The sequence below is a fragment of the Hyperolius riggenbachi genome, chromosome 1 (genome assembly GCF_040937935.1).
Source record: "Hyperolius riggenbachi isolate aHypRig1 chromosome 1, aHypRig1.pri, whole genome shotgun sequence".
NCBI lineage: Eukaryota > Metazoa > Chordata > Amphibia > Anura > Hyperoliidae > Hyperolius > Hyperolius riggenbachi.
The window spans coordinates 357,896,336-357,921,297 of NC_090646.1; the positions used below are offsets into that span (position 1 = coordinate 357,896,336).

At 42.4% G+C, this 24,962-nt stretch overlaps 1 protein-coding gene across 2 annotated transcripts in view; it reads left to right on the forward strand.

The window, feature by feature from the left end:
- HOMER3 (homer scaffold protein 3) overlaps positions 1–24,962 on the forward strand; it is a 224,654-nt gene that overhangs the window by 68,918 nt on the left and 130,774 nt on the right. Inside the window, exon 2 of one of the 2 annotated variants that reach the window (XM_068234198.1) lies at positions 2,944–3,120. The exons of the other annotated variant lie outside the window; for it this stretch is intronic. Within the exon in view, the coding sequence (XP_068090299.1) occupies positions 3,101–3,120 (20 nt within the window). The 5' untranslated portion in view covers positions 2,944–3,100. The remainder of the gene's footprint in view (positions 1–2,943; positions 3,121–24,962) is intronic. 2 annotated transcript variants of the gene reach the window in all.

Consider the following 24,962-nt stretch of genomic DNA (forward strand, 5'->3'; position numbering starts at 1 on the left):
ATCTGCAGCTGTTGGGAGCTCTCTTCTCTGTCACACACAGAGCTACACATAGAGCTAACTCAGCGGTAGGGAACCTTGGCTCTCCAGCTGTGATAAAACTACAAATCCTAGCATGCATTTGCCTTTATTAATCATGACTGTGGCTGTCAGACTCCTGCAATGCATTGTGGGACTTGTAGTTTCTTAACAGCTGGAGAGCCAAGGTTCCCTACCACTGAGCTAACTGATCAAGTGTGAGGGGAATTTCCCCTCTCCTCATGGCTCAGTCAGCCGTCAGTTTTGGCGTCAGTAAAGTTTGAAAGTATTTTGCTAACAGTAAACAATGAAGTTGCTACTAAAATGTATAGTACCAGTACTTAGCAGCACTTCCCAAACAATTCCTGTGTCAATTGAAAAAAATATGTGAATCGATAGTATTCCTTTAAACCCTTACACCATATAGCCTGAAAGTGACCAGGGAGGCGCAGTGCATGAATATGAAACTCCGCCCTTGGAGCAATACCTTTTTCAATAAAGAGCAGAAAATTATTTTCCCTTTTTCTAAAGCACTCTTGTCTTTACAAGATTTACGATGTCTCCCCATCACCAGAGTCTACTTTAAGTTATGTTGAGGGAACTGTTGATCTTATCAATTTAGCCAGGATGCCTGGGAAAGCCTCCTGAGTAACAGTTAAGGCATCTAATTACATTTATGTCTGCTAAAGAATGTTTCTCCTCTGTATGTCAGTGTATATAAGCTGTGTTTTTCAGTTCTGGTCAGGAACCAGTCCGACGAAGGCTTTTTATAAGCTGAAAGCTCACTGTTTATTCATCTCTGAGTTAGCCAATAAATGGTATCATCCTGATTCAAAACTCCAAGATTTTTTTAGACATGCTGTATGATTAAAATGATGCTTCCTTTCAATCGCTGTTTTGTGCACAGATACCTTTTTTTCTTCAAAAGCTACACTGTAGCCTCAGGGCTGGTTCACTCTGCAAGAGCTTTTTCTAAGTGCTTGAGGCTGGGTTCACACTGTAAACTGGTGGTAGAGATGTGGTGCGTTACCCCCGCCGCACTGTATCGCACCGCCAAAAACAGGCCTTCTGGGAAAACCACGTTAGTGCACAGTGTTCCCTGTCTGGCCACCAGGCAGGCAAGGCATGCGCTTGCGGTCTCTTCCTGCTTTGGATATGCGGAAGCGTATTGTAAAAATACGCTTCCGCTCCTGTGCATTGCGACGTCAACTTTTTTTAAAACCCGCGTCGCCTTAGACTAACATTACTTCCGGGCCAATGCAGATCGCCGCAGGTCGCTGTGGATCCCACATGGTAACCTAGTTCCGCGCTAGTGTTAAATTAGGTACTTCCGGCGCAGCGTACCGCAACTTGGGAAGTATGAATTTCCCTATAAGGATACATTAGGCTACGGTAGCAGTGCGTCAATTTGACGCACCGTGCCAGTGTGAAAGGGCCCTTGGATTTTAAGATCTCTTGCTAATGTAATGCAATGTTACATTGAGCGATGTGATATTTTAAAAAGCATAGAATTGCATTAGCTACAGCTTTTCAAATCACTAGTGTTTAAAAAGCTCTTGTGGTGTGAAGTGGAGGTTAGTGTCAGGCAGAGAAGAGGGGAAGTTAGTGTCAGGCAGAGGAGAATGGGAGGTTAGTGTCAGGCAGAGGAGGGGGAAGGTTAGTGTCAGGCAGAATAGAAGGGGTGTTACTATCAGGTAGAGGAGAATGGGATGTTACTATCAGGCAGAAGAGAGGGAAGGTTAGTGTCAGGCAGAGGAGAGGGAAGGTTAGTGTCAGGCAGAGGAGAGGGAAGGTTAGTGTCAGGCAGAAGAGAGGGGAGGTTAGTGTCAGGCAGAGGGAATGGAAAATTAGGGTCAGGTAGAGGAGAATGGGATGTTAGTGTCAGGCAGAAGAGAGTGGCGGTTAGTGTCAGGCAGAAGAGAGGGGAGGTTAGTGTCAGGCAGAAGAGAGGGGAGGTTAGTGTCAGGCAGAGGGAATGTGATGTTAGTTTTAGGCTGATGAGAGAATAGGTTAGTGTTAGGCATTGGAGAGGAGAGGTTAGTGATATACATGGAGAGGAAAGGTTGGTGTGAGGCAGAGGAGAGGGTGGTTTAGTATTAGCCAGGGAGAGGGAAGGTTAGTTTTAGACATTGGTGGAGAGGTTAGTGCAGTGTTTCTCAAACCTGTCCTCGTGACTCCCCAACGGTGCATGTTTTGCAGGCAGCCTCACCTATGCACAGATGGGGTAATAAGTGTCTCAGCTACATGGAATTTACCTAGCTGAGACACTAATTACCTCCAAGTTGCATGGGTAAGGTTGCCTGCAAAGCATGCACCGTTGGGGAGTCACGAGGACAGGTTTGAGAAACACTGGGTTATTGTGAGGAAGGGAGAAAGTGAAGCTATTACTGATATTTCCAATATTCATAATGTCTCGTGCCAGAAGTAAGCCACCACTCAAGAAGGGGGCTACAAATGGAATAGGATATTTGCATGAAGTAGGGGCTTCTCATCACAGCCAAAATGCTGCATTAGGGGACCTGCATTTGAAGTGGGAGGCCTTCTGCAGCACATAGAAGAGGCGGGCTCTTCAACATGGAATAGCACTTGAGTTTTCATTTATCTGACTGGAAAACGCCTGAAGTTTTTTCAGTGTTCTGTGTACTTTGTTAGTCCTCATGCACTCATTCAATGTGATCTTTATTGTTTTTTTGTTACATTCCTGGGTTAAATCTTTGTAGCTATCTCTAGCTATCAAATATACTCACCCTATTTTTATGATAATGTGTAATAAGTAGCCACTAGATATTTGCCCTTAATGTCAAAGAGTAATGAAATGCTTAGAACAGGCTGGGCATAGTAAATTGTTTTGAAAGAAGGGATGATGTGCTAATGCTTCTTTCTTTTTTATATAATAGAAAAAATGACATGTGTTTCCTATTTCTGTAGGAAATGAGTAATATCAGCTGTGAGCAGGCCAGACATTGCCCCTTTGGAGCCTAAGGAGGAAACTTTTGTAACATATGTTGTGCTCACATCTGTCAAGGAAACTGACCTCTGTCTAACTCTCTTCTGTCACTGGTCATCCACAATCATTACAACACAAATGTCTTCTTCTACTAACAGGTATGGGTTTCTCTGCAGTCTTTCTAGTTTCTAGTTCTCTGAATGGTCTTTCTTTTGATTCATATGCTCTGCTTGCAGTTCTGTACAGAAATTCACTCTATCCTAACAATGCTTATACGCAGATATTGCCCAGTTTAGGTCTTATGTGGCCTAATCCACAACTAATTTCCAGGGCCGAATTTGTGCTCTTTACCGCCCAAGGCCAATGTCGCCAGCCGCCCCCCTTCAGTACAGGTAGCGAATTGACCCCTATCCCGTTCCCACCAGTATAGGTAGCCAGATGCACCCTCCCCTCTAGTATAGGTAGCCAAATGACCTTTTCCTTCTTTCCCTCTAGTACAGGTAGCCTGATGACCCCTCCCCCCCCTCCAGTATAGGTAGCCTAATGACTCCCTTAATCCCTCCCTTTACCACTCCCCCTCTTTCAGTACAGCTCACCTCCACACCGCAGCAGCCATCGCTGTCACTCACTTTTCTGCTCGTCTTCAGTGCAGAAGCTTCCTCTTTCCCTCCATCTCCAATGCTGCCCAAGGCCATAGCCTCCCGCCACAACGCCAATGTGCACAGAGTGCAAGGCGGCTGCTGCACAGGTGGCTGGCACTCGCCTGATCTCCCTGCATTGCAGCATTTGCAAGCTTGCAAATGCTGCACAAGTTCAGCCTGCTGCTTTGGTGCCCCTGCTCCTGTGGTGCCGTAGGCCATGGCCTAGGCGGCCTTGGCCTAAATCCGGCCCTGCTAATTTCACAGTCAGCAGATGTTCAACTCCACTTTGATCTGCGGCTGCTCTGATATCACATGAACAGAATGGAAAATTCAGGGCTATGAGTATGCATCTAATTCTGTATGCCTTCATCATACAAGAGCTTCTGTGTTTCCTGGAGCTTGACTCCAACTCTTAACTTCTACATCTTGTGTATGGCAGAAGATGTAGAAGATCAAACCACCCAGAACAATGTCCAGGTCAGGTGGGGAAAAACGTTATTCATACAGTTATTATGAGCTTAGAAAGGTTTGAGTAAAGACTTGAGTGTAATTGAATGACCATGCTTGTGTAACATACAGGTAAAATGTTACAATCAGTCAGAAAAATTGATTGCAATTATTGAATTGAAAAGATATTTTAAAAATTGTATGGTGTGTGTGGCCACCTTTAGAGTGAGGGAAATCAGAGCAAAAGCAATAAGTTTTGAATCAGGCTGATGCCATGTATTGGCTAACTTAGAAGAAAAAGAGTAAGCTTTCAGCTGGTAAGCCTTCCTCAGACTCAATTCCTGTATGTACATTTCTATAGGTATAATTCAAAACTTCTTTCTTTTGCTGATGGCTAACACAGTACAATACTCTACTGGAAATCAGCAAAGCCAGGGTTAAGGTTAGAATTTGCCTTAGATTTGAGGTTACTGTCACTGTTACATGAAACTGATGTATCTGTTAATATAGCGCTGTGCTGAAAAACTAACCTCAGAACTGTTGTGCCAAAAGTAATGGACTGAAACAGCAGAAAACTACTTTTTGCAGTTTATTTTACCATTGCTAAAATCACTAAAGCAAGAGGTACAGTTTTTTAATTTTCTTCCAGCTGGAAACCAAAGTATATTGCTCTCCATAAAGTTTCTAGTACTTGGACCAAAAAAATCCTAAGATAATCAGTCCAAAAGCAAAGGAACGGTGAAAAAATGTCTCTGCGGTGTAGTTAGCAACGTTTTCCTTTGTCAGTTTTGACATTTCAGGGAATGTTTGGGGATATTTGTGTGGTAGTAATGCTGTATAGTGTATGACATAAGTGAGGAATGTTGGACAGGACGCCTGTGGTAAAGCTTTTTCTCCACTTACTGTGGGAAGACATCCCCTTTATGCACCAGCATTAAACTCCTTACAGATTTGTATTGGTAGTGAGATATGTACAGAAATGATCACTTGGCTTAAGTTGGCAAAACGGTACATGTTATTTCTCAAAGAGTAGCAGACCTCAAGGCAAGGCAAGGATGAGAGCTGGGGCAAAAATCAGGCTGACAAAAACTCAGTGGCATAGCTACAGAGCCATGAGCTCAACTGCAAATTTTACACTGTTCCCCTTCTCCCCACCCCCTGCACTTCCCCACGCCAAGCACTGTGTTTATGATAATCACATGATATAGACCACCAAAGCTGGCCTCCAAGTACAACTGCTGTGTGAGAGGTGTAAGCAGATGAAAAGGAATGGCTTCTAAATGGCCACTATTCAAAGCACATATATAGGGCTGTTTCTAGGCACAGGCAAACCAGGCGGATGGTACACCACAGATCTATTCTTAGTGCACTGTGCTTTATGGAATTCTTATCAATAATTGCTAGTTCCATTAAAAAAGCAATGGAAGATAAATTTTACTCTTAGAGCACTGATGATTAGCATTTCAAAGGAGGCCTGAATGACTTAACAAGGATATGGCAGGATGTTTTTAATGTGCTAATTAAGATGTAAGTATTTTAAATTTGATCTGTATTTATCCCAAACTGTACTTAAAGTGAATCTTAACTCTAGAAAAAAAAGCCCCCTGCAGCTTGCCCACACTGTCACAAAGTGTCCCTCCAGTCCCCCACAGTGACCCTCTTCCAGCCAGCCGACTGGCGAGTCGACGGGCCACTGCATGTGAGACCGTGGCTGTGTGTGTCCTTGATCATGCGCAGTAGAGATTTTTCCATACTGCTCATGCAGAACATGGGAACGCGATTAGGAGGAGTGCGGACCAGGGCCGCTCATCCAATTGACAGAGGGTTGCTGTGGGGGACTGGAGAATCTCTTTGTCATGGCGCAGGCACAGGGCAGCTGCAGGGGGCTGGTAGAAGCCTCAAGTAAGTTAAACTTATTTTTTTCCCAGAGTTGAGGTTCACTTTAAACAGTATGATGGTTTAATAAACAGCTACACACCTCTCATAACTATTATAGGAAGTGTTTGTTACGTGGGCGCTATAAGTCTAAACTGGCAAGGTGCATTTGGCTTGGAAATAATTTGTGCATCTTTTGTAGACTTATTTTGAAGAATAACATCAGTTCTGTATATAATCTATCAACTTGTTATTGGTGCCTGTAAAAATAATGAAGGTTACAATATTCCTATGTATAAGTTTAGGGGAGGCAAATATGCTAGTTTGTGGCACCAAAATGGTCAGAGTCAAAAGAGCACAGAGGTAATTACTGCCACTGCAGCACCAAGAGCTATAGCAGCAACATGAAGAGGGCCCCAGGTGGCCTTTCAGGTCTAAAGGTCTTAAGCAGGCCATACACTGGCTCGATTCCCGGCCGTTTCGACAGCAGATTCGATTCTTGGATCGAATCTGCTGCCAATCGTTCGCGGTAAACGCAGCCGCCGATCCGATTTCCTCCCGAAATCGGATCGGTCCGTCGATCGCGCCGTGCGGTGAAATTACCCTCGATCGGCAGCGGGTAAAGTGCGCGTCGCTAGCGGCGGCCGATCCGATCAAGTATACATTACCTGAGGCTGGCTCCCGGGCATCTTCTCCGCACTGCACGGCTCTGTTCCGGCTCCATCCATCCCGGCGCTTCCTGTGTCACTGCAGTGACCAGGAAGTTAAAATAGAGGGCGCTCTATTTGAACTTCCTGGTCACGGAGTAACACAGGAAGCGCCGGGATGGAGCCGGAACAGAGCCGTGCAATGCGGAGAAGAGGACCCGGAGCCAGCATCAGGTAATGTATGCGGGGGGGGGGGGGGGGACAGGCGGCAAGAGCAGCTCAGCAGATGGTGAATCGGTTTCAGGCTGAAATCGATTCACAATCTGTTTGCAGTAAAGGCAGCCATACGATCCCTCTCTGATCAGATTCGATCAGATAGGGATCTGTCAGCTGGTCGATCTAATGGCACATCGACCAGTGTATGGCCACCTTTAGTGTGGTTGCAACCTGTTCTTCCCATATTGCTACACCACTGCCTACAAACTATCCAGTTGTTGCCTGATGCAGCAGGAAATTATCACATTAGGAAACTGACAGTACATGCAGTATCTGTACAATGCCTTATGTGTCCTGATGAGCAGTAATAAAGAGATGCCCCTGTAAGCAGAGAGAGAAGTCTGAAGGGCCCATCAAGTTGAGTGGAGAAGAGAGAAGTCTGAAGGGCCCATCAAGTCGAGTGGAGAAGTCACCAGATACTCTGCCTGGTAACCATATCTGAAACCTGGAGGTCACTGGTCCGGTGGGAATAGTCATCCTTACATTATTCTCACAGATAGTCTGAAGTCACTGCACCAGGTAATAAACATCAGTGATTGCTGATGGATGAAATATTTTACAAGAGTGATGCTATCATAGTTTGGAGGAATATGTCTTTTCCCCTGTACTTAGCCAAAGGGCTAGATCAGTTTATGATCAAGGCATGATTAACGGAGAGCATGTGCATCTTTCTTGGAAATTCCCCAAGACTCAATTAAGGGAGGCTTTGGCTTAGGTCAGATTAATCAGCCGTCATTTCATCTGGGTCACCCAATGCACAGACCAAAAATTCTTAGAGCTGGCGCTCCTCACCCCACCCTTTGAGAAAGAAACTGGCTATTAATTAGGAAGCAAGTAATTAGCAAAACAATATGCTTCTTTAATAGAATGCTATTTAATCCGTCCACCCTTCCTTCTAAATCTCCTGGGCTTGAAGTAATGACTTCCGTCCTACTGTATTCTTGTAACTGAAGAGCATTTAAGCCTAGACCATATTGTGGCTGAATCATAAGAGGCAAGCTTGATGTTTAATTTTGGCTGCAGTTAATTGATCCGAATATTTTTACAGTTTCATAACCATGCCAAACTGTGTCATTAGTGTAAAATGAATGTGCTGTAGAAATGCTGACATATATCAGCCTATACATAAAGTTCCACTATGTCATTGAAATTGTCCTACCCTATCTGAGGAAGCAGTATTTCCTGTCATCTGATGCAGTTAATCTGAGAGCCCCGTGTCCTGGTACCCTCATAGATCCAACTGGGTTATCGGTTCAACGGTTTCAGGTGTGTCTTTTGAGTGAACTACGTCAGCTTTTTAATTAGTACATAGCCAAGCATAGGCTATTATCTGTAATGTATAATATGGCATTAGTGCCTTGCTATTATATAACCAAAGTACTAGCCTTTTGGATATTGGTCCCTGATGCTTAGATTAGGCATTGGAACTGAAGACAACAAAAATATGAGTACTAGTTTAACGTAAGGTTTAGGAGTCTTCTTAGGAGGGATTGTGTTAGGAGTTATGGTAGGGTGGGTAGGGCAAGATTAAGTTTAGGATAAGAAGAGTCAGGCACGAGGAAGGAATAAGGAATGCAATACTGTTAAGGATGGTCCTTTCACTAGCAACCCTAATAGCAGGACATGCATCGCATGCCAGATAATAACAGAAGTTGCCAAGGAATCCACGCATAGGGTTTAACGCTATAGGGGGAGGTTATTGTTGTCAAAGATGACCTGGGACTCCACCTAGATTTTATCAGGAATAGCGCTTTATTTTACATGAGTATCATAGATAGTAGGCACAACATTTTTGTCGACAGACCTTTATCAAGTGCACAGGGATGTGTAGATTGGGCATTGGGTAGGATAAAGGGATTGGTTAGGGATAGCCATTCATTTGAGGTAAAGTTCCTAAATTAAGAATGAAAGCAAAGTCACTAAACCAGTATACGAAATGCTTGTATAAAGACACACCCCTTAAGCAGTGTGTGTCCGTCAGCCTTTTCTTTTGTTTAAAAATAATTTTTATTGTTTTGTGTTATAATAAAAAAACAACGACAAACTTAAGATTCCCAACTAACAAAAACAAAACAAAACAGAGTTTACAATTGTAGGTGTATCTACTTTGACATTCTTACAACCATATAATAGTATGCTTATATAGAATGACTCAATTAATAGGGTATGGTTGTAAGGGTGCCATGACATGTGATGAGCCTCCAGCCTTGGGTGTCACACCCTCCTGGCCAACTGCTGGCCAGGAGGGTCATTCTACAAAGCAGAAGACATATTCATGGATGGGGTTTCAGTGTCTTTATATAATATAATAATAAAACAAATAATGGATGATGATTTTCTCTTATTTAGACAAAAAATATCTCTCATCAAAAATGCCTAATACACAGACTTTTGCAGTAAGGAGAAATGAAGAAGCCATTTTAACAAATACTTGCTCTTCATGGCAAAAATGGCACAATTTGATGTCAACCACACATGCTATATAACTCACTCTGTTGTTGGGGTCCAGCTGTCACAGAGATAAGAAGTAAAGTGAAATCTCTCTACAGGGGAAAACAGACCCTTACAATGGCTTAACACACCCCATCCTTGCAAAAGATCAAAAAAGAAAAAGATTGGTCGGAGGTTCACTTCCAGCTCACTGCCTTTGTGCTTGCCTTGAAAATTATGATTAAAAATGTATACCCCAATAAAGTAGAACAGGTGAGTGCCTTGTAGACTCTGCAATAATGCATGCTAACGTTCCCAGTGGTGCTGAGGTATTGGAGGGACGTCAATGTTTTATTTTAACTGACCCCTGTTTAAAGTTGGTATTATGTTAATGTCACCCGTGTGTTTTGTAGAATCCTTGATCCACTTCAACATTGTTCTTGAGTTGTTTCAGAGAAAAAGATAACCTTGCTGAAAATTTAGAGCTTTTTAACTGAAATGAATAGAGAGGTGGCATGGCAAAATGGACTGAGAAATGCTGCAGGAATCAAACAAGTAAAGACGCCACCGCATTGTTTTATGTATATCAGATGTGCTTAGTTTGCGTATCAAGAACAAACACTAAGGCTTTGTTCACAACTAAAATCGAAATCGCTTAGGCCAGCGATTTTTTTATTTTTTGCGTGTTCCCCCCCCCCTCCCGGCACTCCACTGCGCGCTATGATTTTGTACAAAGCGCCTTGTAAGCGCTTTTGCAGAGAGATTCCGTTTTTTCACTTCTCGACGTCAGTCAGGAAGTGAACTCTTTCACCCGGAAATGAATAAATACAATTTATGTATTCATAAACGCGCAAATGCAATCGCCGCATAAAGCAATTTGTGAGCGTTTTGCGTTTCTCCTATACCTTCCATTGTATCAAAATTGCCCCAAAAATGGTACATGCAGCGCTTTGCTGAACAGAAAGCGGACGTAATGCACTGATATGAAGTGTCCCATAAAGAATCATTGCACAATCGCTTTTAAGGAATTTTAATTTACTCTATTTTTCGGACTATAAGAAACGTCCCCCCCCCCCCCCCCCCCCCCCAGACTAAAAGATGCACCTAGGTTTAGAGGGCACAAACCAGGGAAAAAATATTGACTAAACCTGTTGCCTCAGTTTTCCAGGAGAATCTAGTAGATGTTCTCCCCCAATTATTGTGGCCTCCTGTGTCCCTCATATGTCCCGCTGTGTCCCCTTCTGTCCCCCATGTGCTCCCTGCTCCTCCGTGTCCTCCTCCGCTCTCCCTGAATAAATAAAAGCAGCGGCAACTTCAGATAGAAAATTTACTGTATGCCTATTTTAGACAACATTATAGTAGACATATGAAACAATTTAGTATTTCCCTAGGGAACATAGCAATAGTCTCTGTTAGTAGATGTACAGTAGTTTATTGTATTGTGTTAGCTATTAGTTTAGACAGGACATTTTAAATCAGGATGATACCATTTATTGACCTAACTTTAAATTATTTAAAGAATACAGATGCCTACATGTGCATAATTACTGCCCCTGCAGGGACTGGGACTATATTTCTCAGGCAACAGTTTGAGACAGAGATATGCACAGATGCGTCGCTAGCCTAGGGTCTACATGTGCATAATTACTGCCACCTGCAGGGACTGGGACTATATTTCTCAGGCAACAGTTTGAGACAGAGATATGCACAGATGTGTCGCTAGCCTAGGGTCTACATGTGCATAATTACTGCCACCTGCAGGGACTGGGACTAGTTTTCTCAGGCAACAGTTTGAGACAAAGATCTGTACAGTTGCATTGGTAACCTAGAGTCTAGCAATGTGTTCTGTTGCTATAGAGGGGTGGATAAGGGGCATGACAACTTGGTATATGATGAATTGGCATTAAAAGGGTGGGGTAGTTGGTGTAGCACAATAGCTGCTGCTGGCTAGTTTTCAGTTTCTAATAGACCTTCTTCAGAGGCTAGTTCCTTAGAACTAAGGAACTAGAGTCTGAAGAAGGTTTACTAACCCAGTGGCAGCTTTAAACCAGATACATTGTTTGAAGCTGCTTGTGCAGTGGAAACCTCTGATGGGATAATTAGTTTGGCTGCCTAGTGCAGTCAAACAAGTGCGTCGGAGTATGAAACTATATTAACCTGCTCCAGATGGCTTCTTCTCCTCCTTCACCGGCAGCTCTAAACTCTCGGCAGGTCTTCTTGGTCACATCTGATCACATAATATCCAATTGTCCAAGTCATAAGGATCGCATACCAATTTGTGAGTGTTGTTGATGCGTGAACCCAATGGCAGGTAATGAAAAAAAAAATCTTGAAGATGGTTCCGCACACAAACTGGATTCAGGAACTTTGCACCTTTATTGTCCCATTACGCACAAATACAGCATCTGACCATTATCGCCAACGATCAATTCAGTGCCAAGTTGGTCACCTTTGTCAAGGCATGGGACAGCAAAACATTGTACTTTTTTTGACTGCTCCATGCCTTGAGAAAGTGGACTGACTTGGCCCTGATACGATCGTCGGCAATAATGGTCAGATGCTGTAGTGGTGTGTGATGGGACAATAAAAGTGCAAAGTTACTGAATCCAGTTTGTGTGTGGAACCTTCTTCATGATTTTCCTATCACATGATATGACATGGGATCCAGGAGAATGTGTCAGCAATGGTAGTGGAAGTGGGGTTCTTCTGTATCCCAATCACATGTCAAACCATGTGAATGGAACCGAAGAGACCTGCCGGGAGTACGTCGTCGGCGCCGCGGTGGTGGAAGAAGCGATCCAGCCATTTGGACAGGTATGTATTTGAACTCGGTATGCCATCCCTACCCTGCTTCCACATACCGTGATGAGCCTGCCAGGCTGGGGAAGGCAAACTTTCCCAACAGCAGGAACAATTTTACTTTATTTGGTGGCTAAAGGGTTAACTGCAAAGACTTTGATTTCCAAATCATGCAATGCATTCTTATATAGCCTTACTAAATGGATGGAATTGCTGTCCCTACAGAAAACTCCCAGTATGCCCTAGCTGCAGTTTGTCTAATCGGCATGTTTCGGGGTTACCCCCGGCAACATCTGATGAAAGGGGAAGCCCAGAAACATGCTATGTAACTGCTGAGATTTGATAAATGCAAATTTGGGAAGCCTTTTGCGTGCCTCCTTGGCATTATTGTGTTACAGAATATTGTGGAGTGGTGACCCACAGGAGGATTGTGCACCGGCATCCTAGGCTGGATCAGGCCCAGAAAAAGGGTTAGTGGCAGCACACAACACTCGTAGAATACATGCTTCAAATTTATGCTAACTTAGGATCTGATTTAATTGCACTAATCTCTAGCATTACATCTGATGGAAGCAAATATATATTCACATATTAATTAATAAAAAATTGACAGGAGAGGTCTCAATGCTTGTAATCCTCAGTGGGATTACTGTAATCTTGATTGAAGACTCCCTGACAGCCGTCCGCTCTGCCACACTACTGCTGCAGTAAGGGAAAACTGAGCCCTGGTAACAGTATCTAAATGTCCTGCTGAGCTTTCCATTTATCTGGATCAAAGAAAACTCTCCCTGAGGGCTGGCAAATCAGTGGACCAATGACAAGCCCTGGTGTCAAGTTCAAAGATGCTTTCTACCTTATCGATGCATCTTGTTGCTGTAATGAACATCCAGGGAACCCCAGCAAATGCATCTGTGTATCACCCGTTTGGGTTTCCTATCTTATTCTTATTGGTCCATTTAACAGACCATTGAGAATCTTTTCTGCTGAAGACTTTCACATTTCAGTTCACAACAGCCATAGGAAACCCCAGTGGGAGATTCATAGATCTTATTGCTGGGGGTCTCCTACAGTTCACTGTAGCAGTACTGTGCAGACGGAAAGGACCCCAACATAAAACATCTTTGAATTTTCCACCAGAGCACCTAAATGAGCCACTGATGAATTATACCTGAAGTCATAACAGACACTGGTGGCAAGGCTGCACGCTAAAAAGTCTTATCATGTCAGCCATATTATACCAGATTTTACTACTCCCAAGTGTGTCGCCCAAATTAGATGACAATCTGACTGCCACCTGAATACAGCCTCACCCCTTCAGTGCCCCTCTATCCTCTGTATTGATGCAGGGGCTGTGCGGGAGATTTACCATACATACTCACATATAAGCGGACCCGCGAATAGGCCGAGGTACCCACTTTTCCCTCAGAAAATAGCGAAAAGTGATTGACTCGCGTATAAACCCCCTCCCCAGCACAGCCCCCTCCACAGTAGCCAGATGTGCACCCAGTACAAGTTGGCCCCCCTCCCCATACCCAAATGTGGTCCAAGGATAATACAGCTGTGTCTCAAGACGCCACTAGATGGTGTCATAGATATGAGACATAGCTATTGCCACACAGGAAGAATCCTCAATCATTGCACCGCTAATCTGTTGCTGGCACGCTCCGCTCCACAAACCAGGGGATACAGGTAGTGTTGAGCAGCACGCTCTGCATACCATGTTGCAGGAGAAGCGGGGCACGGACACAGCAGGAAGCCAGCTGGCAAGAGCAGGATCACTAGTGCACGGTCTTTACGCTCCTCTGCCAGTAACAAAACCTGCTCCACCTCCGTTCTGCTCCACTGACTCGCATATAAGCCGAGGGGGTAACTTTTCAGCACATTTTTTGTGCTGAAAAAGTAGGCTTATACGCGAGTATATAAGGTACATGAGTGAGGGAATTCACTGGGACTGTCAGCAATGATATGGTGATATGCCTGCCTTCTATGTCTTATTAATATTACTATGAATGCAGGTTTACTTTCATTGTTTATACAAATACGAAAGGATTTGTACCTGTTTTCATCAGATGAGAAAAGTATGTTATATTGAAGCCACCATTAGAGCAAACAATCACTACTTTCTGCCGTTAACGAACATTTTTGTATTTTAGCTATTCAGCTGCCATTACAAAATGTTCTGCAGTCCATTCTCCTTTGTGTACATTTTTATTTAATAGTGCTCAATTTAGGATATGGCACCGTTAAAAAATCAATATGGGCTTTATTCCTCTTTTATTACGTTTTCACTTTGCGACTTTTTCATAATGTAAATGTCACTTCTATCTGGGGCCAGCGGTGTGACAACACAGTCAGCATTGTGACTCAAACCTCAGCATGCAGCCACGCTCTTTTCAAATAACAGAGTTGAATGCCACTTAAACCAGAATGGCGTTTCACAAGGGTAATTGCCCAGCGGATGGGCTGCAGCTTGCTTTGGTATCCTGAATCCTTGAAGAATGGCTAGAGTCGTATCACAATGGAATAACTTTAGCAACACAGATTTAAAACGAAGAATGTACTTTTTGCTGTATTATCAGATTTAAAGTGGACCTGAACTCAGAACTTTCTCTCTTTCTTTGTTAGAGCTGATACAAAAAAATAAATCTGGACTGTTTCTACTTCCCGATTAATGGAAGCAGACAAAGGGTTAACCTAGTGTGCTTTGAAATAAGCGTATCTGCCATCTCTGCCATGGCAGTCATGTGACACAGGGGAGAGATCAAATTACAACATGTGATTAAACACAGATGAGGGGGAATTAGACAGGCTAAACTCTCTAAATACATACAGGGTGCATTTCTCTATGTTTTCTTTCTGTCCTGTGCAAGAGTTCCGGTCCACTTTAAAATGTCTTCAGTAATGGCTTGTCAAGTGAAAACATTAAATGATTATGTGAAAATTGGCCATGACATGGGTGTCTTGTGCTTGTTAGATTGTCCTGGTTAATAGTATTTTCTATGAATAGGTATATAGTAGGGTTAGGTTTTCATCCATATAGATTTTGCCTTTAACATATAATTTTGGCCACATCTATGAAGGCTGTCAGTATTTTGTCTTCTTCAGTCTAGTCTGCAGAAAATGATCAGTGTTAAGAAAGTTACCATATTTGCATATTTTCAATGAACTTGCTACCAACTTTTTCTAACATATATACATTAGACATTAGAGTTTTGACATCTGTAACGTTAATTTTTAATCATTTTGACTGTTTGATATCTGTACTGGCTTAATATGGGTGCCTTGACAGGCAGTCAAATATTTTCATCCAACTGCTTTATATCTGGCTTCTCTGGGGACCTTCCTGCCTATCCATCCTTTCCTCTCCGTCACTGATCAATTATTATTATTGATTTCCAAAGCGCCAACATATTCCGTGGCGCTGTACAAAGTAAGAAAACAAACAAGGGGCACATAATGATACAGACAATGATATACATCAATATGGACACTGGTATAAAATACAGAATTGTTGATTACAGGGACAAATGTAACATGATGAATAAAATGTATGTGCAAGCTATGAAATGAATAATTCCAAGACACAAAAGGGTGAGAGAGCCCTGCCTTTAGGACCCATCCACACTTGTGCCTTTTTTCAGAGTGAGTTCAGCATTGCTGAAAATCGCTAGTGGTTTGAAAAACATGTGTACAATGAAAGTATATGGAAGTGTTCTCATCTAAGCGACTTGCTGCAACGCAAACGTGTTGCCTGCAGCATTTTTTGAGCGATTCTGACGTGATTCTGCAGGCTAAATTGAACTAGAAATCACAAAATGCTAATCGCTAAAAAACACTCGAAAAACACTTTCTATACAGAGAAAGATCGCTGGGAAATCGCTAGGTAAAAACTCCAGAAAATTGCTCAGCGTTTGCATTAGCATTTAGCGATTTCTAGTGTGTATGGACCCTTACGAGCTTACAATGTAAAGGAATGGGGGGGGGGGGGGGACAAGAGGTGGAGAAGTATGCAGTGCACATACAGGCAGTGTGTGTTTAGGTTATCTAGTAAGGAGAACAGTTTGGCCAGAGGTTGAATAAACAGAATATTTTTGAAAATTGGAAACAGAATTGATGAGGTTAATTTGGTGTGGCAGACTGCCAAGACTGAGCTATCCTTGATGACTTTATGTATAACTGGAAGAAGCATGGCAGCACTCAGTCGTACACTGTGTCATGTGGCTGGCATGTGCTATGAGTGGCAGAGTGCTAAAAACACCTCAAGAACATACAATGGTTATCTGTAGAAGTTGTCAACAAGAAACAGGAGCTATGCTACACATACTCTTGGCTTGCATACAATCATATAATTCTACATTTCAAGAGATCAGACCGATGAGGACCGATGAGCCTTCTAACTACTCCATAATACTTCATAATGTTTGGAGAATACGCAAATAGAAATGATCTCATATCAGACATTTAGTAAATGCAACTCAAATCTTTGTGGCCAGACACTGGAAAAGCACAGAGGTCCCAATCTAAAATAATGTTTTATAGAAATAACCTGTTTAAGAACGGGTTAAGAACTTGCTTAACTCTATTAAAAGGATGTGACAAAAAATTCTGGGTAACCTGGATCAAGTGGCTAGCTTACAAGAAAATGAATGCAATTTTTTAATAAATAGCGTAGACAGCTGGAGACTTATATGAAAAAATACATTACTTCTTACGGTATTATAAGGATCCCTCCTGTAGCATGTCCTGCTGGTTGCAGTGGAGCTGCAACCGAGCAGTTTTGATGCCTCTGCCTGCGTTTGGTTGCTTAGTTTTGATTGCATTCACAATGAGTCTCATTGCCATCTGCAATCACTCTTTTTTTTTTGCCATCTGCATTTTGCCATCTGCATTTTTCATTGCCATCTGCAATCACTCTGCAGTTCAGAGTAGCTCTGGATGTTGTCATGAATCCACCTAAGGCTTGCTGCAGTTGAACTGCAGCCAGAAAGCTGTGGATTTCTTACATGCATGTGGTTGCATAATTTGGCATGCATTTGTAATGTATACATTTTTCATGCATGTTTCCATTCACAGGCAGCTTGCAACCTTCAATCAGCCTAACAGGATTGCGTGATTACCATTCAGCTGCGTGGGAATTTGCATGTCTGCTCTCATTGACTGATGTCCATAGAAAAGCCTGCTTCCCCTCTCGCACCCTGGCCGTCATAGCGTTCAGCTGTGCATAGTTGATTGCTGGCTTCCTTGTGTAAAGTTTGAAAATTGTATTGAATTACCTTGCTCTGTCTGCTTGGACGTTCACTGCACCTGTGGGGGGTATAGTGAAGTATTTTCCTATCCTGACAGTTTGGAGACTGCCTTCAGCACATTGAGGCTGGTAGGATCCTTGCTTGTCCTGTTCCTGTGAATGTTTGCTATCGCTGGAGCAGCGATTAGATTGGCAAGCATTTCGTCTGTCTGTCTGTTGTTCGTCCTTGTTACTCAGTGTGGTGGACATCAGATGCTCAGTGCTGTGGTCGCACTGAGCAACCATTGTGTCTTGTTAACCTGCAAGCATTCCATCTGTCTGTCTGCTGTCTGTCTTTGTTACTCAGTGTGATGGACATCAGATGCTCAGTGCTGCGGTCGCACTGAGCAACCATTATGTCTTGTTTATTGAGGTGGTTATCGGAAGCTCAGAGCTGAAGTCGCTCTGAGCAATCTTGCTGCCTTGTTCATAGCTCCTGGTGTGATCTGTGTACTTCCTCCACAAGAGCATTCCACTCTACTACCTAATATTACCCAGCTGCATAGTCTTGTTTGCTCTGGTGGTAGTCTGGTTTTCTCGGCCTCAGCCGCTATAAGACCTGGGGGTAACCAAAGTCAGGAGACATAATCCATGTCTTGTTCAAGCGGGGGTTTGTCTATAGATGAAGACGTGGGCCTAACTCAGAGCTACAGCACTAGATTTTTTTTTAAAGGCAATTTTTTATTAAATGTTTTCAGTAATACAAATAGTACAGTTGACTCAATAACAGCTGATCCATGTTGTTAATTAACACACAACAAGACATGTAATGTCCCAACCACCCATGGGCTGCCAAGAAATCATGCCCCTCCCTCCCCCTTTGTTTAAGATTGTCCATTTCGGTCTCTTTCTGCCAACACAACTATTTATCCAGTAATCTTTTCCATTTACCACTGTCGTAACTTTTCTAATGTTATAAAATTGGTCCAAAATGGGAGCCTCATATATATGATACAGAAAGTTAGATATATTTTGTAGAGGCACCACATATTATATACATATGGTTATACCTAGAACTGATAATAATTGTGCTATGAAATAGAATATTGTGGAGTTAATACTGTGTTGTTTAGGAACACATAGACCTTGGTGGCAGTACAGTTGTAGATGTTTGATATGTTACCTCTGTGATTGTTTAATGGGAACTCTTTAGTTATTATTAGACATAACAGAATCCATGTTACTACAGATCTCCCATAACAACATGTAAAGTTACCATATTTTCTGTTAGGTATAACAGACACTGAAAGAGTCTATAATAACATAAAAAGATTACATTTATTGCTATATACAAAGTTGTTAATGTTGCTTCCTTGTTTTGCACTGTATTAGTACATTTTGCTAAGAATTAGGTTTTAGTCTTTTTTTTTTTTCATGTTAAACTTTAAAGGAGAATTAATTCAAAAGTGAATGGACTGGGAACTGAATAAGAGTAACCTCTTATCTATCTATCTATCTATCTATCTATCTATCTATCTATCTATCTATCTATCTATCTATCTATCTATCTATCACAAGGAGGACAGAGGCAGACACATGGGAGACACAAGAGGTACAAAGGGGGCATTATCCACAAGATGCATCTTCACAATGGATGCACCAGGTTTAGAATTTATATTTTGCCCTGGTTCTTGTCCTCTAAACCTAGGTGCATCTTATGGTCAGGAGTGTCTTATAGTCCGAAAAATCTGATATATATATATATATATATATATATATATATATATATATATATATATATATATATATGTTAGTGTAAGCTAGTGTAAGCTTCAGGAACAATAGAATATAGTGTAAGCTTCAGGAACAATAGAATGAATGTGTTATGCATGGGATGGCAGGTTAACTTGACAAAGGTTTTAGAAGTGCCTTTAACCATTTCCGGACCGAGGTGATAGAGATCTACGCCTTGTTTTGATGGGCTCCTGGCTGGCAGGGCGTAGATCTCTATCACCGACGCCGCCGCTCCCCGCCGCGATCTTGCGCACCGAACCGGCTGCACTTAGCTGTCTTATGACAGGAGCCGTCACTGATTGGCTCCCTGCTGTGTGATCACTGTGAGCCAATCACAGCGATCACCCTCCGAAAGGCAACATAGTTGCCGTTCCGCCTCCCTCTCCCTGTCACTATGGATCTTGTGTGACAGGGAGAGACGCACAGCCTGCAGCCGTGACAGGCTGTGCGATTTTAGTGTAAAAAAACACTTTTTTATCCAGATCTCCCCCCCATGTATCCCTTGATCCCCTCCCAACCACCTATCTATCTATCTATCTATCTATCTACCTATATATATATATATATATATATATATAGATCTATATATATATATATATATATATATATATATAGATATATAGATCTATATATATAGATCTATATATGTATATATATATATATAATATATATCTATATCTATATCTATATATATATATATATATATATATATATATATATATATATATATATATATATATATATATATATATATATATATATACAGATAATCTATATATATATATATATCTATATATATATATATATATATATCTATTTTACTGGATTGTGATCTTAACCACTTGCCGACCGGCCCTACCTAGGGGCGGCGACAAAGTGGAGCCCGCAACGACCGCAATACGCCGATCGGCGGCGGCTCGTTGCGGACTAGCTGGCCTGGGATCGCACGCTGGATGTGCCCACCCGCGACGTCAACCCACCAGTCAATTAGCAGCGGCGGCTTGTTAACCCCCGATCTGCCGCATGTAAAGCGGATAATACGCTTTGTAATGTATACAAAGCGTATTATACAGGCTGCCTCCTGCCCTGGTGGTCCCAGTGATTGAGGGACCACCAGGGCAGGTTGCAGCCCCCCTAGTAAGTACCCAAGCACACTGATCCTGCCCCCTGATCGCCCACTGCACCCATCAGACCCCCCTGCCCACCCCTCAGACACCTGTTTGCCCAATCACCCCCCTAATCACCCATTAATCACTCCCTGTCACTATCTCAACGCTATTTTTTAGATTAGGTCCTAAACTGCCCCCTGGGGGCTCCTGAACAGTGAACACCCCCCCACACCCTCAGATCCTCCCTAGACCCTCCCCCCTGTGTACTGTATACATCTATTCTTCCCTATAATCACCCACTGATCACCTGTCAATCACCCATCAATCACCCCCTGTCACCACCTGTCACTGCCACCCATCAGATCAGACCCTAACCTGCCTTTTGTGGGCACCTGATCACCCACCCACACCCTCAGATTGCGTACAGACCCACCCTCAGATCACCTCCAAAATTGCATTGTTTACAACTGTTCTCCCCTCTAATCATCCACTGATCACCCATCAATCACCCATCAATCACCCCGTCACCACCTGTCACTGCTACCCATCAGATCAGACACTAATCTGCCCCTTGTGGGCACCCAATCACCCGCCCACACCCTCAATTAGCCCCCCAGACCCCCTCTGATCAACTCGCCAGTGCATTGCTTGCATATATTCTCTTCTGTAATCACCTACTGATCACCTATCAACCACCCCGTCACCCCCTGTCACCACCTGTCACTGCTACCCATCAGATCAGGCCCTAATATGCCCCCTGCGGGCTTCTGATCACCCGGCCAAACCCTCACCCGCCCCACCGCAGTGACAGAAATTTTTTTTCTGATCACTGCTGGTACGACTTAATTGCCATGTCCAGGTCACGATTTGAGAACATTCCTGCACTTCAGTGCCAATACAACCTGTCATCTAAGAAGCCACCCTGCTTATGACCGGTTCCACAAAATTCGGCCCCTCATAGACCACCTGTCATCAAAATTTGCAGATGCTTATACCCCTGAACAGTCATTTTGAGGCATTTGGTTTCCAGACTAATCCTCATGGTTTTGGGCCCCTAAAATGCCAGGGCAGTATAGGAACCCCACAAGTGACCCCATTTTAGAAAGAAGACACCCCAAGGTATTCCGTTAGGTGTATGACGAGTTCATAGAAGATTTTATTTTTTGTCAAAAGTTAGCGGAAATTGATTTGTATTGTTTTTTTTCACAAAGTGTCATTTTCCACTAACTTGTGACAAAAAATAAAATCTTCTATGAATTCACCATACACCTAACGGAATACCTTGGGCTGTCTTCTTTCTAAAATGGGGTCACTTGTGGGGTTTCTATACTGCCCTGGCATTTTAGGGGCCCTAAACCGTTAGGAGAAGTCTAGAAACCAAATGCCTCAAAATGACCTGTGAATAGGACTATGGGCCCCTTAGCGCACCTAGGCTGCAAAAAAGTGTCACACGTGATATCGCCGTACTCAGGAGAAGTAGTATAATGTGTTTTGGGGTGTATTTTTACACATACCCATGCTGGGTGGGAGAAATATCTCTGTAAAGGGACAATTGTGTGTAAAAAAAATCAAAACATTTTAATTTACAGAGATATTTCTCCCACCCAGCATGGGTATGTGTAAAAATACACCCCAAAACACATTATACTACTTCTCCTGAGTACGGCGATACCACATGTGTGACACTTTTTTGCAACCTAGGTGCGCTACGAGGCCCAACGTCCTATGAGTACCTTTAGAATTTCACAGATCATTTTGAGGCATTTGGTTTCTAGACTACTCCTCACGGTTTAGGGCCCCTAAAATGCCAGGGCATTATAGGAACCCCAGAAGTGACCCCATTTTAGAAAGAAGACACCCCAAGGTATTCAATTAGGTGTATGGGGAATTCATAGAAGATTTTATTTTTTGTCACAAGTTAGTGGAAAATGACACTAGAGGAAAAAAACAATAAAAATCAATTTCCGCTAACTTGTGAAAAAAAATGAAATCTTCTATGAACTCCCCATACTACTAACGGAATACCTTGGGGTGTCTTCTTTCTAAAATGAGGTCACTTGTAGGGTTCCTATACTGTCCTGGCATTTTAGGGGCCCTAAACCGTGAGGAGTAGTCTAGAAAATAAATGCCTCAAAATGACCTGTGAAAATCCTAAAGGTACTCATAGGACTTTGGCCCCCTTAGCGCAGTTAGGGTGCAAAAAAGTGTCACACATGTGGTAGCGCCGTACTCAGGAGAAGTAGTATAATGTGTTTTGGGGTGTATTTTTACACATACCCATGCTGGGTGGGAGAAATATCTCTATAAATGGACAATTGTGTGTAAAAAAATCAAAAGAAATCTCATTTACAGAGATATTTCTCCCACCCATCATGGGTATGTGTAAAAATACACCCCAAAACACATTATACTATTTCTCCTGAGTAAGGCGATACCACATGTGTGATATTTCTTTTGCAGCCTAGGTGCGCTAAGGGGCCCAAAGTCCTATGAGCACCTTTAGGCTTTACAGGGGTGCTTACAATTTAGCACCCCCCAAAATGCCAGGACAGTAAACACACCCCACAAATGACCCCCTTTTGGAAACTAGGCACTTCAAGGTATTCAGAGAGGGGCATGGTGAGTCCGTGGCAGATTTCATTTTTTTTTGTCACCAGTTAGCAGATATGGAAACTTTTATTTATTTATTTATTTTGTCACAAAGTGTCATTTTCCGCTAACTTGTGACAAAAGATAAAATCTTCTATGAACTCACCATGCCTCTTAGTGAATACTTTGGGGTGTCTTCTTTCCAAAATAGGGTCATTTGGGGGTATTTATACTATCCTGGAATTCTAGCCCCTCATGAAACATGACAGGTGCTCAGAAATGAGAGAGATGCTTCAAAATGGGAAAATTCAATTTTTGCACCATAGTTTGTAAACGCTATAACTTTTACCCAAACCAATAAATATACACTGAATGGGTTTTTTTTTAATCAAAAACATGTTTGTCCACATTTTTCGCGCTGCATGTATACAGAAATTTTACTTTATTTGAAAAATGTCAGCACAGAAAGTTAAAAAAATCATTTTTTTGCCAAAATTAATTTATTTTTTGATGAATATAATAAAAAGTAAAAATCGCAGCAGCAATCAAATAGCACCAAAAGAAAGCTGTATTAGTGACAAGAAAAGGAGGTAAAATTCATTTAGATGGTAGCTTGTATGACTGAGCAATAAACCATTAAAGCTGCAGTGGTCTGAATGGAAAAAAGGCTCTGGTCCTTAAGGGGTGAAAAAACTGCGGTCCTTAAGTGGTTAAAAATACAGTAGAGTCCTGGGTATCCAGCACTTGTGGGGATTGGCTGATGCCAGATAAGTGTGCTTTCTGGTTGCTTAAGACTCAATGCTAAAAATAGGTCTAGCAAAAGAAGTACTATAACCCACTCTAAATATATACCATGAACACTATATTAAAGGACCACTCCAGCGAAAAAAGTAAGCAGTTAAAATCTGACAGAACCAACAGGTTTTGGACTAGTCAATCTCCTCATGGGTTTTCTTTACTTTCAAAAGCATTTCCTGATCAGCAGTTTAACTGCCAAAATTAGTAAGATACCAGCCAGCCTCCCTACTCACTTGCAGATTATTTTGGCAGTTAGACTGAGGGCCTGAGCCCACTAAAGCAGTTGTGTGCAGTTATGTCCGCTTTTCAGCATCTGTAAGGGTGGCCATACATGGTACAATTTTTCATTTTTTTTATTAGATAATTTAGTTTGATTATTCCGTTAGATCGAATATAAAGATTTTTCCAGCATGTCCAATCTGATTTTTCTCGAAAAAACTGGATAATCGTTCGAAATTCTTGATCGGAAAAAAAATATTTTCAACTTTCATTCGATTCGATCATTTAGATCGAATAAACGGGATAATCGAACGTTTTTATTGTACCATGTATGGCCACCATAACATTGATGTGTTGCTGAAAAGCGGACACAACTGTGCACAACTGCGTTAGTGGGCTCAGGCCCTTAGCAACTGCCATTCAGGAAATGCTTTTGAAAACAAAGAAAACCATGAGAATCCCCCATGAGGACATGGACTAGTCCAAAACCTGTCGGTTCTGTCAGATTTTAACTGCTTACTTTTTTAGCCGCAGTGGCCCGTTAAATGTTAAAATACAGTATTATGTATTACAGTGTCATGAACTCTGCTGTACGACTCAATCACCTCTCTTCCCGCTTTTAAAGCACTTTCTGCCTTATTCAGTCTGTCAGTCCATTCACTGTCTGCGAGTTACACAAAGGATACTATTCAAAATCCTGACTCTCGCCTACAAAGCACTTTACAGCCTAGCTCCTTCTTATCGAAATAAACTTATTTCCAGATATCATCCTACACGCAATCTCCGCTCTACTAACAATATCCTGTCTTCCTCTCTAGTCACCTCTTCCCACTCCCGCTTACAAAACTTCTCTCGATCCTCTCCCCTCCTCTAGAACACTCTATCTCAACACATCCACCACTCACCCACACTTACCATTTTAGGCACAACTTGAAAACTTACCTCTTCAGGCAAGCATACACCCTGGCAACTGAGCACCATTTTACCACCCCATACACAGTTTCACTTCACCTGTCATCCTATGCCTTAACTCTTTAGACTGTAAGGCCAATTGGCCATGGCTTTCTTTCCCTTTTGTCTCATAATGCTGAGTAATGTGCGTGTATATCTTCTACCATTGTCAAAGTCTGTTATTGATTTGTTAACTATATA